This window comes from Grus americana, chromosome 13 (assembly GCF_028858705.1).
Source record: "Grus americana isolate bGruAme1 chromosome 13, bGruAme1.mat, whole genome shotgun sequence".
In the NCBI taxonomy this organism is placed as follows: domain Eukaryota; kingdom Metazoa; phylum Chordata; class Aves; order Gruiformes; family Gruidae; genus Grus; species Grus americana.
Window position 1 is genome coordinate 17,653,738 of NC_072864.1, and position 13,364 is coordinate 17,667,101.

A 13,364-nucleotide genomic window follows, 5' to 3' on the forward strand; every position below is an offset into this window, starting at 1 on the left:
GAATGCTGCCAAAGGGAAGATGCTCCCCTGGCTGCTGTGAATCAGGGCGTATGTGGAGAAGTCTACAGCTGTTGTCTTACCTGTTCCACCCTTAGTATTTTTAGGGCTAGCTCTTCTATGCGAACAGCAGTACAGCCTGTACCTGCTGCTGTTAATGCCTCTTTCAGACATGATTCCTGCCAATTTCCCCACTGCCCACAGGACCCAGAGCAGCAGCGGGGAACTGACGGGAGGCCTGTTCGTTGCACTGTGCTGCTGCTTGGCAAAGCTATTAACAGCAGCAGATACCCTGGAGCGCTCTCTGTGCAGACTCAAGACAACGTTGCATTGGTTTACATTCAGTTCTATTTGGATGATTATCTTTGCAAGCGTGAAAAGTAAAAACATATTTTTCCAAATAAAATCTTCAGGTTTTAAATACGTGGCTGCCTCAGGGTTTTCCTTTCCACCTTCTCCTACATGTCTGTCAGTTAAGAATTTCTTTCCTAACAGTGATAGATGGAAGAGGTTTGTAAGCCGTTGGCAAAAGGATATGCTCCTTTAGGATGTTTGATCTGTGTCCCCTCTCAGTAAGGGGGAGGGGTATTTTTGGCTTGGCAAAAGGCTTTGTCCTTTTTGTTGTAGATGCTGTGTAGCTTTTGAAATTGTTTTCGGTGTGAATGATGATTTGTAACTGTTTAACTATTTATAGCTGCGCATTTTTGGAAGCATGAAATGATTATTAGAATAAAAGACCTCTGCTGAATTAGATTGTTTTTGTTGCTTTGGTTGCTAAGAACACGCAGATACTGTCCTCTGTAATGCAAGCATGTTTCTGGTGGTTCTAATCTCAAAACACTTGTGTTGCTTTCCAGTTTCGTTTTTTATGACAATGGTGACTTCCTTGATGAAGGTTTCATTACAGCTTTATTTAGCTTAGAATGCCTGGCTAGTGCCTTCCTGCATCTTCATGAATGTCATTTCCATATGGTTAGAAATGTCATAGCAAAATTTAAAAAATTACCTTCTCTGTTTTCTAACAAATAACTTACTGTTTGTGCAGTGCAAGAGACATATCTTATAAGTAGAAGCAATAGTATAGAGCGAAGAGGAGAGGGTCGGCCTGAGGAATTAAAACATACAGTAGCCTCATCCAGCATACTCACAATTCTACAGTAAGAAAGTAGTAAAAGTTGTTGAGGAATAACTTGGGAAGCAGCTTTGAGCTCTGAGGAAATGCAGTGTAAGAAACTTTGTTTTGAAAGAAATACAATATCTAGGAAGATTATTACAAAAGAATTATGAAAAAGTCACTATTTCTATATTGCCCACTTAATTATTAGGTGTTTGTGGGGGGTTTTGGGGTTGGCTTGGGGTTTTTTCCTTTTTTCTTTTTCTGGCCCAGGAATGTTCAAGAATATACTATTAACTTTTGAAAATCCTCTAACTGTACTGGCATTTGACTTAGAGGTGAAATTATACCAAGAGTACATTAAGAATATTTTTTTGTTTGCTGATCTCAAAATGCAAAATAGTACATCATTTAGCATTTTTACTGAGTTAAGAAATAATAACCCTAAAAGATAAATCACTGCAATTTGTTATAGGTACTGTAACTATAATGTAGAAGCATCTTGGCTAGAGTTCTCAAAAGTAAAATTAAAATTTAATAATGGTCCTTGTAATTAAGCTGCATATTTACAGAATTATCTTTACATTTAAGTGGTATTGTTAGGAAAAGAATTCATTTAATGTGTCGATACCACTGGTGTTTTCAATGGACAATGAACTTCATTTTGAAATGAATCTTAAATAGAAGTGAAATTCTGATTGTGTAAGGCCTTATCTTTACAATCCTTGCAGTATTTTAAATTTTCTGTGGAAAAGCACATATGTATCACAAAATAAAAGTATATATATCTTAAGCTAAACAGAAATCAAATCCCTATCTTTCTTCATACTTCTTTAATGGACTTCTGAGAAAAAAGGGTATCGCTAGGATGGAGCTGTGCTGTCAAAAGCTTCTTGGCTTTTTAATAACCTTTCAAAAGATCCAATCATATCTTTTTTGTTTTATTTGATATGTTGACAATACATATTTAAAAACTTGTCCGATCTTTTAAAATAGAACTTTAAAGCAACCTTGGAATGAAGAGGAGTTTACCATGTAACCGAGGAGATTTTCACCGCAAAGTGTCCTGTAGGTCTGGGCAGGGAGCGGAGGGATGAAGTCAAGTTAAGGAGTTCTTCCATTTTCTGTAGGAAGCAGGGAGGTCTGTAAGCAAAGGCTTATACAATCACTGTAATGAATTCAGGGTGAAGGAAAAAATTAAAGTACATTGGAGAGCAAAATGTGATTGAGGCCGCAGACTCGGATTTTAGTCTCTGTCTCCCCGTGCCGTCTCCCGGCCCCGTTTCGATGAGAGAACTGGAACTGCAGAGTTGCCATGAATTGACGTCTCAGATGGAATACCGCTCGGTTCCCACGATTTTGTGTCCCAGCGAGGAAGCGGCGGCGGCAGTGCTGCGTGAGGCGGAAAAGTAAGAGTTAATGCCCGCACCACACGCAGGGAAGAGCAGTCCGTTGGGGGTTAAACTGCAGAGTCTAATGGAATAATAACGGGTAGCACCATCTGCTGGCCTACTTCCGCAGAAGGAGTCAGTATTTTTAACGACATCTCTAATATTCATGCTGATGCATTTTGATGCTTTGTGCATTCATTTCTTTCTGTGCTTTGTTGGAATCCGGCTATCTGCTTAGAGCCGTTGTTGCAGGCCTGCTCTGGAGGGGAGGCGGGCAGCCCTTGCCGTACCTGAGCGGGAGGATCGACGGATGGGTGCCTGCCAAGGGGGGAATATGTTGATAAATCACAATGTGCGTTTGTGGAGGGTTGTGCATATCTTGGCTGCGGCTCGCTAAATAGGCCATTTAGCAATCTTCTTTCAATGCTTTTCTCTTGAGCACTGCCTGAGGTGCTGAAAAAGCAGAGGGCAAGCCTTTGTCTGACGCCAAAAATGTCTTCAGTGAAGAGGCCAAGAGGAAGGGTAAGTGAGAGCCTGAATGAGTGGGAGGAGGAGGGGTTCTTTGGGCTAAAAGGCTAATGGGATTGAATAACCTTCCTTATTACTGGCTGCTGCTGCGGGAGCCGTGCTGCATCGCCATCTTGAGCTTGTTGCCGTTTTCTCGAGTCCGGGTTGTTTGTTCGAGGCGGCGGGCCTTAGGCTGGCATTTTGGGGCAACCCGGAGCCCGGTCGCTCCCGGGGCTGCAGCGCAGCCGTGAGCCTCTCGTCAGGCCCCTCCAAAGGGAACCCCGCGGAGTGCGCGGGCTTGGGCCAGAAAATGGCTTGGGAAATTCCTGGTGGCTTTTCTTCGTGCTGTAGGCAGAGGCACGTTTACGGGTGAGAACGTAACAGAACTGTTATCTGCTGGGGTTTTTGTCTGTTTGAATAGGAAATTCTTTCCATTCCTCAAAGGGGAAGGGGGAGGGGAGGAAAGCAAAAACATGTCTGCTAGCCTGGGTAGAGAGGCTGCTAATCCCAACATTGCCTTCAGAGGGTAAACAGTTCTGCAGCGATGAAATGGTGATTAAACCCCTGAAAATAAAAACAAGTTGCATTTTCGAACTAAGGCACTGACCTGGCATTGTCCTAAACAAAAGGAATACTGCTTTCTGATCTCGTTGGGAATGTAGAGCTGTGTAATTTTAGTTTCATCTTTTGTTTGGTTTTTAATCTTGATTTTCTTTGAGCATCTGTTGTGTTCAGCACCGAGTTCGTCCTGTAGGTCTTTCGTCTGCTTTACAGTATCTCTGCTCCTGGTATCTTACCAAGGGCGAAATACTGATGCTGTTACCTTCGGGAGTTCTTTGCTTTTTCAGATCTTATGAGAAGAACATTTGTTGGGGGCGTTGGAGGTGTGTGTCTAATGTATGGGAATGCTTGGAAGGTTAAGGATCGGTGTCGCTAACTACAGAGGTGGAAAGAAGGCTGAGAGAATTTCAGAAAGATACTTTTTACTGATTTTCAGTACACGGATTGGCTGTTTAAAGCCCACAATTGTTGTAGTTTTTCTGAAACCCACGCCATTCTGTGGTATAAACGGAATTCCTTCTCTTTTGTGTCTGCATGAGTCCCTGCCAGTTTAATGTTTTTAAATGCATATCCAGATCAAAAACATTCGTGCTTTTGAGAAATGTTTATGTTCTTAAAGTAAGGTGATTTTATTTACTTTTTGTTTCTTGCTACAGCCTCCTTCCTCCAAGAAGACTGATGGTTCAGGGTCATATACTAAGTTGCAGAATACCCAGGTGAGGGCAATGTCTGAAAAGAAGCAGAAGAAAAAAGCAGACTCAGAAAGTAAACAAGAGAAGGCAAATCGCATAATATCTGAAGCGATTGCAAAAGCAAAAGAGAGAGGAGAGAGAAACATTCCACGAGTAATGAGTCCTGAAAACTTCCCCAGTGTTTCAGCTGAAGGAAAAGAGGAAAAGAAGGGTAGAAAAGTTAAATCCAAACCAAAGGACAAGGAGAGCAAAAAACCGAAAACTGGTTCCTCGTCCAAAATTAAAGAGAAGACAAAAATTGGGTAAGTAGATTAAAATGTCTTGTTACTTCTCTTCAGACTGTAAATCCTTGATTAAAATGAAAACTGCTTACTGATAATAAAATGTTCTCCTCCACTGCCTACACAAAATTCTTCCTGATTAAGTCCATGTGTGGACTGTCATTCAGGAACAAGAATGCTCTGTTTTCTCTTTAGATAAAATCATTGTAGGACTGTCCTTTTGAAAGGAATACTTTTAAATTCATATCCTAAAATATTCTATACTTACTTTGAAGCATAGACAAGACCAAAGTATCTTTCATCTAGTGTTGTAATCAGTTCCGACTCCAAATTAAGTTTATCTGATATTATAAACGCTGTCTTTATCAATTTTGGCATGTATCTTCAATACAGTGTGCATGATAAGCTTCCAGTTTCTCCCTGTGCAGGTTAATGAACTTGTTAGCAAGTGAATATTCTTATAGATATCACATGTATCAAAAGTGAAGTGCACATTGGAAAATTCGTATTCTAAGCACTTTGTAGTCTTCAGTCGTATCAATTTGATCTGCCCTCTTAAAATTTTTGCAGACTCAGCTGGGTTAAGCTGGGTAGCTACCCTGGGTAAGGAGCTTTCAAAAGATGTTAGAACGCTCAAGGGATTCAGTAGGTGGCACGTCTCCTGACTCCAGAGCTAACGCAGTTCTCCTGTATGCTTTGAAAGCGTGTAATTTCCAACGTTAAGTGTGTCAGGACTTGAAATGGAAATCTTAGCTACAGTGTGATTTTTATTTTTGAAATCCATGCTGGTTTTGTGGTAGCAGAAATATTAACTGGCATATTTGCCCAAGTTTAAATGTCTCATATACATGTGTATGTTCTCATGTATATGCAGCAGAAATGAATGTTCTTTTCATCAGCCCATTTCTCTGCATTTTCTTTTTTTTTTTTTCCCCTAGAGATCAGTGTTTTTCTTACATGTTCAAAGTAAACAACTTCCTTGAGAAGTTACCTTATACTGTAAAGGTTACCGCTCTAAACTCAACTTGATTCTTTACCTGAACTTTCATGGTCTTAATTTCTTTCTCTTCTTGTTATGGGTTGGCATGTGAATGCTGCGCGTAGTACTCTTAAGTGCACTCTATAGTGCTTCCTTGGTTTTTTTCTCTGTCTTGTTTAAAGTGGGATTTTGGATGCATATTTCCAAAGTTGATTTCAGTTTCATGTTTCTGCATTTACTTCTGTTCCATAACAGACATTTTGTGAGTCTGTCTAATCAGAAAACGTACACTGTTGTTTAGCTAGTGTCAGTTTCCTGCAGCTTTATGTGAATCGCCCTTAGTATGCTTTTCATTCATTCTTTTTGCTAATTAACAAAACCTGCCAAAATGTCATCCTTATGATATACTACGTAGTTCCCATAATATTTTTACTGGTTTTAATCAGGAAAGTGAAATAAACTGTTACCTTTGATTTGTATTTCTGCATTCAGTTTTCTGTCTTCATGAAACACTTAGCTGTGCCCATCAGTTAGGGTCAGTTTTCAAGATATCATGAGATGGCATCAGCTGAGAAATAGACGTTTCTCAAACTATGTTTTTAACCATGGTATTTGGGCTTGATCCAAAATACACTGAAGCTGGTAGGGAGACTCCTGTTTAATTAAGTATGGTCAGCTTCTCATAATTTTGCATTGAGCTGTGCATTGCCTCCCTATTATTTACCAGTTTAATCAGCTAATGCCCCAGTAGTACTCTGTTAACATACTCATGCTGCCAAGTATTACTTTAATTATGTGGGACACATACCTAAAGATTTAGCAGTCAGATCCTGTTAAAGAGCAGTGAAGAGAGTTTTCTAGAGCTATATATTACAGATTTCACAGAATTTCTATGTCTTTTTGTGGACAGCAGTAAATCAAATGCTTTGAGACACCCACATACTTCATTTTCTGTACCCAAACAACTTAATGTGTTGTTGTATTAGCACCATTTTATATTCTTTATATAAGTACATAAAATATTAACCATTTAGCAAAGAATATACTACAGTGGTTTTGAAGAGCAGTAATTGCAAGAAGGCCTTGATTTCTTTTTTAAAGAGTAATCTTACTGGATTCTCTTTTCTATGGAAATGTAACTATTGATCTTATATAAGAAGAATATTTACTATAGAATGGCTGTACTTGTCTTTTCAAAGGTGGTTAAAAAAAATTGTATGATTAATAAAATTTGTTTTATTTAGAGAGGACCAAAATTAAACTCAGTAACTAATAAGGGTTTTAGAAGGCTAAACAACTCTTCCAAAGGTTTCTTCCTATCTTACGTTCTTAGGAAAGTATTTCTTAACAAATCTAAGAACATCCTGGAAATGATTGTTATGTCAAAATAGGATTAGGGTTTTAAATGTGTGGGTTGCTACATTGATTTTCTCATATATCTTAAAATAAAACAAACTCTGAATCTCGGGAGAAAATTTTACCATGCTAAAATAATACCTTTAGAAGACAAGTGCCTTACTGGGCAAGAAGGGGAAGGGAGGACCACAATTCAATGAAAACTTCTGTTTTTCTCTTGGAAATAAAGATTTTTGAAATCTGTTTAAAACTGCAAGAGAAAAAAATTATTATTTTTCTTTTTACTCAATAAGGAGAAAAACTTACAAAAATAGCAAAGTTGTATATATGACATTGCTTGCATTTAAGCAGGAAAAATACCCGAAGACAGTAAAAAGTTCCCTCATGATTAAAAAGATCAATTTCCAACAAATTTCAAAAACAATTTCCAACTCTTATAAACTGTTATCAACTGTAGTTCTTCTAAAAGCAATAAAATCATGAATGAAACCTTACAGCCAATAAAGGTCTACAGTAGAAAAGAATAAGCTAAGTATACGTTTTTAACAGTAGCATAGAATTTGTTTGGGTGCATCTGTCTTCCCTTTTTTAGAAGGAGTTCCACTATGGTATGTCCATCCCAGATGAATATCTTTCATTCAGTGTTTTCTATAGCAAACGCATTTACCTTGCAGTAACTGTTAAATACGCTGATTCAGTTTGGATTCTGAGAGCCAGACTGGTGCAGGAGGTGATGTGGAGTTAGGTGTGTTTGAGAAGAGCAGAAGTCAGACTCATGTTTTGGGTGACTCCTGTTTGATTTGCAGGCTGCTACTGAGCTGAAAGAGCAGAAACTACTAATAAATACATTGTTTTTTTTTTTTTTTGAGAAGTGTTTGGAAAATGATTTTAATTTGACCTTTAACATCTCTGCTACCATCGAATATAGCTTTTCCAATGTAAGCACAATTATACCTCCTCTAGGGCAGCACTCAAACAGCAAACTCTAATTTAGATTGTGATAATGAACTTTACTGGGATCTTACAAGGCTCCTGCCCATGTAGCATATCCTGCGTGGCATGTCCTGTATTGCTCTTGAGGGGGATTTGCAGAGTTACGCAGTTGTCCATCTGTGACTCTGCGTCGCTAATGTGGCAGAGCTGGAGCTGATACACCAGTTGCTGAACAGACCTTGATAAAATTGTCTGGTAGCCATCAGTTAAAAAAAAAATCTACTTTTGAATGTAATGCAATACGCTTTTACTGAAATTGAGTAGCCCTCATCTAGGATCAAGATGAGTGTGTCTTAATTTAGGGGATGTAAAGGACAGGATGATTTTTAAACAGTCTTTTTTTTTTTTTTCCTTGCTAATTAAACATAATTGTATGTGTTTGGGGGCTTCCTGTTAACTATTAACATTTTTCCTTAGTGATTCCTCTGAGATCTACTTGTACAGAAAAAAATCATAGCGTGATTCTTTCCAATTGATCGTTGCTAGTTATAAATTACTAGCAGTTACGTTCTAGGCAGGCTGTAGTCTCTTTCTAAAGGTGAGGATTAAGGTTTTTAATCCTCTGACCTGTTGAAGTCAAAGAAATAATGCCTGTTCATTTCAGTCAAATGGTTTAGAGCTGGATTCAGTAAAGTTTCTGTGCCATAAGCATTGGTGAAGATAAATAATTAAATTCTTCTATTACCAAGAACATTGTAAGTGTATGACAGAAATTATTAGAAGTAGATTAACACATGTATAATAAATTTAGTATTACCAAATTAAGTAACCAGTTTGCTTTATGCATTGATTACTGATCAAGTTAATTCTTTAAAATTAACTTCATAATTTTTCTGAGGACTGCAGAACCACTTTTCATATCCTGGCTATTTACCAAGGTGCGTTGATGTTTAGGAATCTATGTAAACCCTTTATATTTTTGCATAGAACTTTACACTTACAAGCTTTTTCTAACTGATTATAATTCTACTTCTTCCATTTAAGGTGATGCATATTTAAACTAAAAGGTCTACTTCTTACCATTTGATATGAAGGATAGAAGAGTTATGAATTTGTGAACATTCTGTTGTTCAAAAAATTAGATTGGCATTTAGGTTTTATAGCTCTCAATGTATTCCCACCTACTCAAACATAAAATCAAATATCATGGCCTTGATGAAAAGCAGAAGCTCTGCATTGGTGATGTAAAGGACAATATCAGTAGACTACTTTTTTTTTTTTTTTTTTTTAATCACAGCCTAGTTTAAATAAATAAATCCCCCACATCCTAAGAATTCGATTTACACAAGTTTGATTCAGGGTGGTAGTCCTTAAGTTCAAAACTGTTTCCTGTTATCAGAAGTGACAGTATTGTTTCATGTGCTGAAAGAGCAGTGGTGGATTATTTCTTTTTATTAACCCTTACATTATGTGGTAGTGAATTCAGCAAGTCCTGTGTGATCCTTTTCACTACTCAGATGTGTAAATGTCCTTGTTGCCTTGAAGTAGATGTCACATGTAGTGTGTACAATACAGAGCTTTTTTGGGAGCCAAGACCCTGACAGAAAATCTTTATATGAGTGCTTATTAATATGATAGGTTTGAAACCTTTGTAAACTCAGTTAGCAACAGGAGACGTGGGGATCGGGGTGGAAAGGAAGTGATTCTCCGGTTACGCTGATCTTGTATCATTTAAGTTTAAAAGCAAGAACTTGAAGTGAATTTCCTCGAAGGCAAACATTGTGAGTGGTCTTCTGTGTTTCGTGTAAGTCAGATCTGTTGGCTAACAGATCTGTGCTCAATGGGAAGAGATCTCACTGAATCTTTTTGATCTGTTAGATCATAACCTCTGTCCTGATTAGAGATGGCACACAAATTCCAAATTCAATCATTCTTCTGGAATGTCTTTGCATGCACTGAGCTGTGACTCTTTGGTGACGTTTTCTCTGCTCCCAGGTTCTAGTTTTGATGTGTAAGTTGGGTCTAAGTGATGTAATCTTATGTTTCTACTGCAAAATAGCGTGGTCTTATTGAATAAATAACTAAACACTTGTTTGTTCTGTTGCATTATTCAATATTGTATGAGCTTGAAATGGTTGTTGGTTCTACTAAGATTATAGGAGTGTTTTAAAAATCTGTGCGCAATCCAAAAATTAATTTGAAATATAACTGGAGAAGGAGACAATGGCTAATATGACTGTGTTAATATTATTTATTAAACATATGCTAAAAGAATAAGAGCAACTGGTTTTGTACCAGCAATATAACTCTCATTCCAAGAGGATACGCTATCTTGTCAAGGAAATACCTGCTTTGTATTTTGCTAGTAGAGAAGATTTTTAGTGAAGATTTTAGTGATAAAGAAGTAACTAATACTGTTGATAACATAGGAGTTTTATTGCTAGTAATGTAACAAAGTGCTTTGACTACAAATCAAAATATTTGGGAGGTGGCTTTGGACCTTAGTAATTAGTTACCTGGTGTTTCTCTGTTTTGGGAAAATTGAAGTAAAATGATGTATTAAAGGCATGTATTGAAGGCCAGCAATACTTATTCTTACACGCCTGATACACATTTGCTGTTTTTCTTTTCTTTCCTCTTTAATACTTCCTCATGTTCACTATTTGGAAAGCTTTGAAAACTGTTCTTCGTAATAGTAAAGCTGTTTAAAGTGCCGACAACTCTTCTGTTGTGTTCTCTGCTATCAAACAGAAGGGGAATGGAACAGATTCTTACTCTTTCTTAATTTATAAGAAAGAAGTTGCAGTGCTCCTCAAATAGTGGTTCCTGGTGGTCTCGCTCATACTTTCTTCTAGTTTTGTGGATCTAAACCACGTTAGGAGTCTTGTGCTGGGAATCAGGAGTAATAATTGCTCATGAGATGGCTTCTTTTTAACCTTCTCCATTGGTGTAAGTTTCTCAGCATCTTTAGTTTGTAGTCTTTACTTTGTAGTTATAGAAGAAGGAAATAACGCGTTGAAGAAATCGACATTGTCTAATTGTTGAAGTATTTCTAGATGTTATGTAATAAATTACATTTTAAATTTAAAAAGGCAAGAGAAAGTGAAATTGGCATGGAGTCTAGTAATATTATTTATTCTGTGTCTACAGCGTGCTGTTTCCTTTTCATAGACACAGAATAGATAGTTTCTGTTCAGAACAGTTTGTTTCGGGGTGGAAGAAGGGATTTTAGCCAAGGATCTTTATGCTTTCATGCAGAAATTTATAAACTGGCAAGAGAACTTGGTCTTTCAATGAAAAATTTTCACAGAATTGATCCAATTTACAAGCTTCTGAAAATCATTGTTTTCATATAGCAGATTTTTTTAGAAGTTTTTGGCCAAAATATGAACAGATTGCATTTTTACTAATAGAAATGCATGACTTTAGCACCATACTGTCGTTCAGCAACTTTTGATAGCAAGGAGCATTGTAGTTCTGGGCACGGGATCAGAAAGAAGTGATGCTGTGCATTTATTCCTCCCATTGGCACCATATCCGTATAGAGGAGGAAACATTCTGATCTGCAACATGTAGAAAAGATGTTAAGAAAATTTTAGAGACAGGCTTGTGAAGTGAAGTACTGGGGGTAGGGAACACAAGAGCAAGATAGGACTCAAAAGCTGACAGAGAAATGGGGTATTATGTGTAAGACTGCAGCAGGGGCAGAGCGGGAGGTGAACACAAGGAGGGAGACTACAGCTACAGAGAAGGAGAGGAAAAAATGTGTAAGGAAAGATGTCAGCAGAGCAATCTAGTCACAAAATAAGCCCATTTTCTAAAACAGAAAGTCCTTAAAATCCTCTGCTGTTCAGTGGATCACTACAAGCCATAGTAAAATAGTCATGGCCTTTCTTAATATTATGCTTCTTGAATCCAAAAGGAACCTGACCCTAAAATATTAGGCACTAGTGCATGAAATGAGGATGAACTGGGGTTGCACGGATACAAATGCTTAACGTAGCAACGTGCATTTTTGAAGCATTTTAATCTACCATTTTACAAAGGAGGATCAAAATTTGGAATAGAGGACACCGGGAAGATGTCAGCCTTGGAGATAAGCAGAACTTGACTGCAGTGAGAAACATAAAAGATCTCTGAAGTTGGCTTTGAGTAGGGACCAGATGTACTCCAGAGACCCCTTCCAATTTGACTTACATCTTAACACTTATTTCATGAAAGAACACTTCAGTTATCCTTTTTGTTCGTTGTTAGTAGTAGTCTTGTTCATTTAAAAATCAAAATGTGTATCACATTGACAGGCATCTCTACATGCTGTACATGCATCAGGCCTTTAATGCCTTTGCTCCAAATCAAAGAGAATACTTGGGATCTTATTAATTGGTGAAAAAAATATTAACTTACAAATTATATCATGTGAATTCACTGGATTGAATATACTCTGTGTCCAGTTATTTAATTTAAAATATTGACAAGAGACAGGTCCAGATCAGCACAGCTTGCTGCGCTTAATAACATAGGGGAAAGTTTAGATGAGTGCATACCCAGGTGAGACCAGAGTTTCATCTAGCCTACTATCCTCTCTGCAGCTATGGTCAGAAGCAGATGCAATGGGAAGAATTTAAGAACAGGGAAAATGTATGTGGTACTTCCTAATATTTTCCCAAACTCCAAAGATGCAAATCAGGAACTGTGGGACAGGTACCGTTTCATGAATTTACTGGTTTTCCAAGAAATTCTCACTCATAGGTTTATGAGGTTTCCTTTTAAATCCATGTTAAATTTTAGCATCCAGAACTCCATCGAACAACAAGCTCAGAAGTTCAATCACAGTGTGCCTTGTCTGCATCACTTTGGAATATATTAGCTAATTTGATGTATCAGCAGACAGGTGCCAATCTCACACTTAAATTCCATGAAACAAAGTGATATAAAAATGGAAAAAGTGGTTTATCTAAGTCCATCACCAGAAAAAGTCATACTGGACAAATACCTGAGAATCCAAGAGTCTTAACAGAAAAGAAAAAAAGAGTCCTAATCAGAGTTTGAAAAGCAAGGGAGGGAAAACCCCAAACTACTCTTGAAGACAGTAGGAAAACCAGCGTGTTCATTGTTGAAATTATTTCCTGCAATTACGAAACTTGTTTTCTAAGTAATAATTAAATTGAGAACACCTAATGAAAAGCAAGGACTTGAGGACCAGAATTTACTTTTGAGCAAGCAGCTCTGTGAACAAGCAGATCTGTGATTGTGCTTACTGCAGCTTAATTTCAACGTGCGTTCACCAGTGCTGTTCATGTCATACTAGACGTAAAAATTATGCGAGTGGAGAATGTTTTCTTTAATTTTTTTTTTAACTTTTCCTCTGAACATACCTAGCGGTTAAATATTGAAAACCAATGAAAGTGTTCGTTGCTTCTTAAAATATGCCTATAATCCTTTGTAAGCCATGGCGCTTAAACTAGGCATGTTGTTTTGGTAATTTAAGATTTTCATTTTCTGTGTGGACTGTTAGTTTGGACGTAGTAAATACGTGATAGTTCTCTTATTTGG

General features: G+C 37.5%; 1 protein-coding gene across 10 annotated transcripts in view; it reads left to right on the plus strand.

Moving 5' to 3' along the window:
• Nucleotides 1-13,364, plus strand: part of CHD9 (chromodomain helicase DNA binding protein 9) — a 98,259-nt gene that overhangs the window by 38,879 nt on the left and 46,016 nt on the right. For 8 of the 10 annotated variants that reach the window (XR_008579088.1, XM_054840373.1, XM_054840376.1 and 5 more), the window contains one exon: nt 4,227-4,564. Coding sequence is in view for 9 of the 10 variants with exons in the window: in XM_054840373.1 (XP_054696348.1) it covers nt 4,227-4,564 (338 nt within the window). In the remaining variant the exon portion in view is untranslated. Of the gene's footprint in view, nt 1-2,599; nt 3,025-3,066; nt 3,379-4,226; nt 4,565-13,364 lie in introns of those variants that run through there. The other 2 variants (XM_054840381.1, XM_054840382.1) reach the window with 2 other exon arrangements.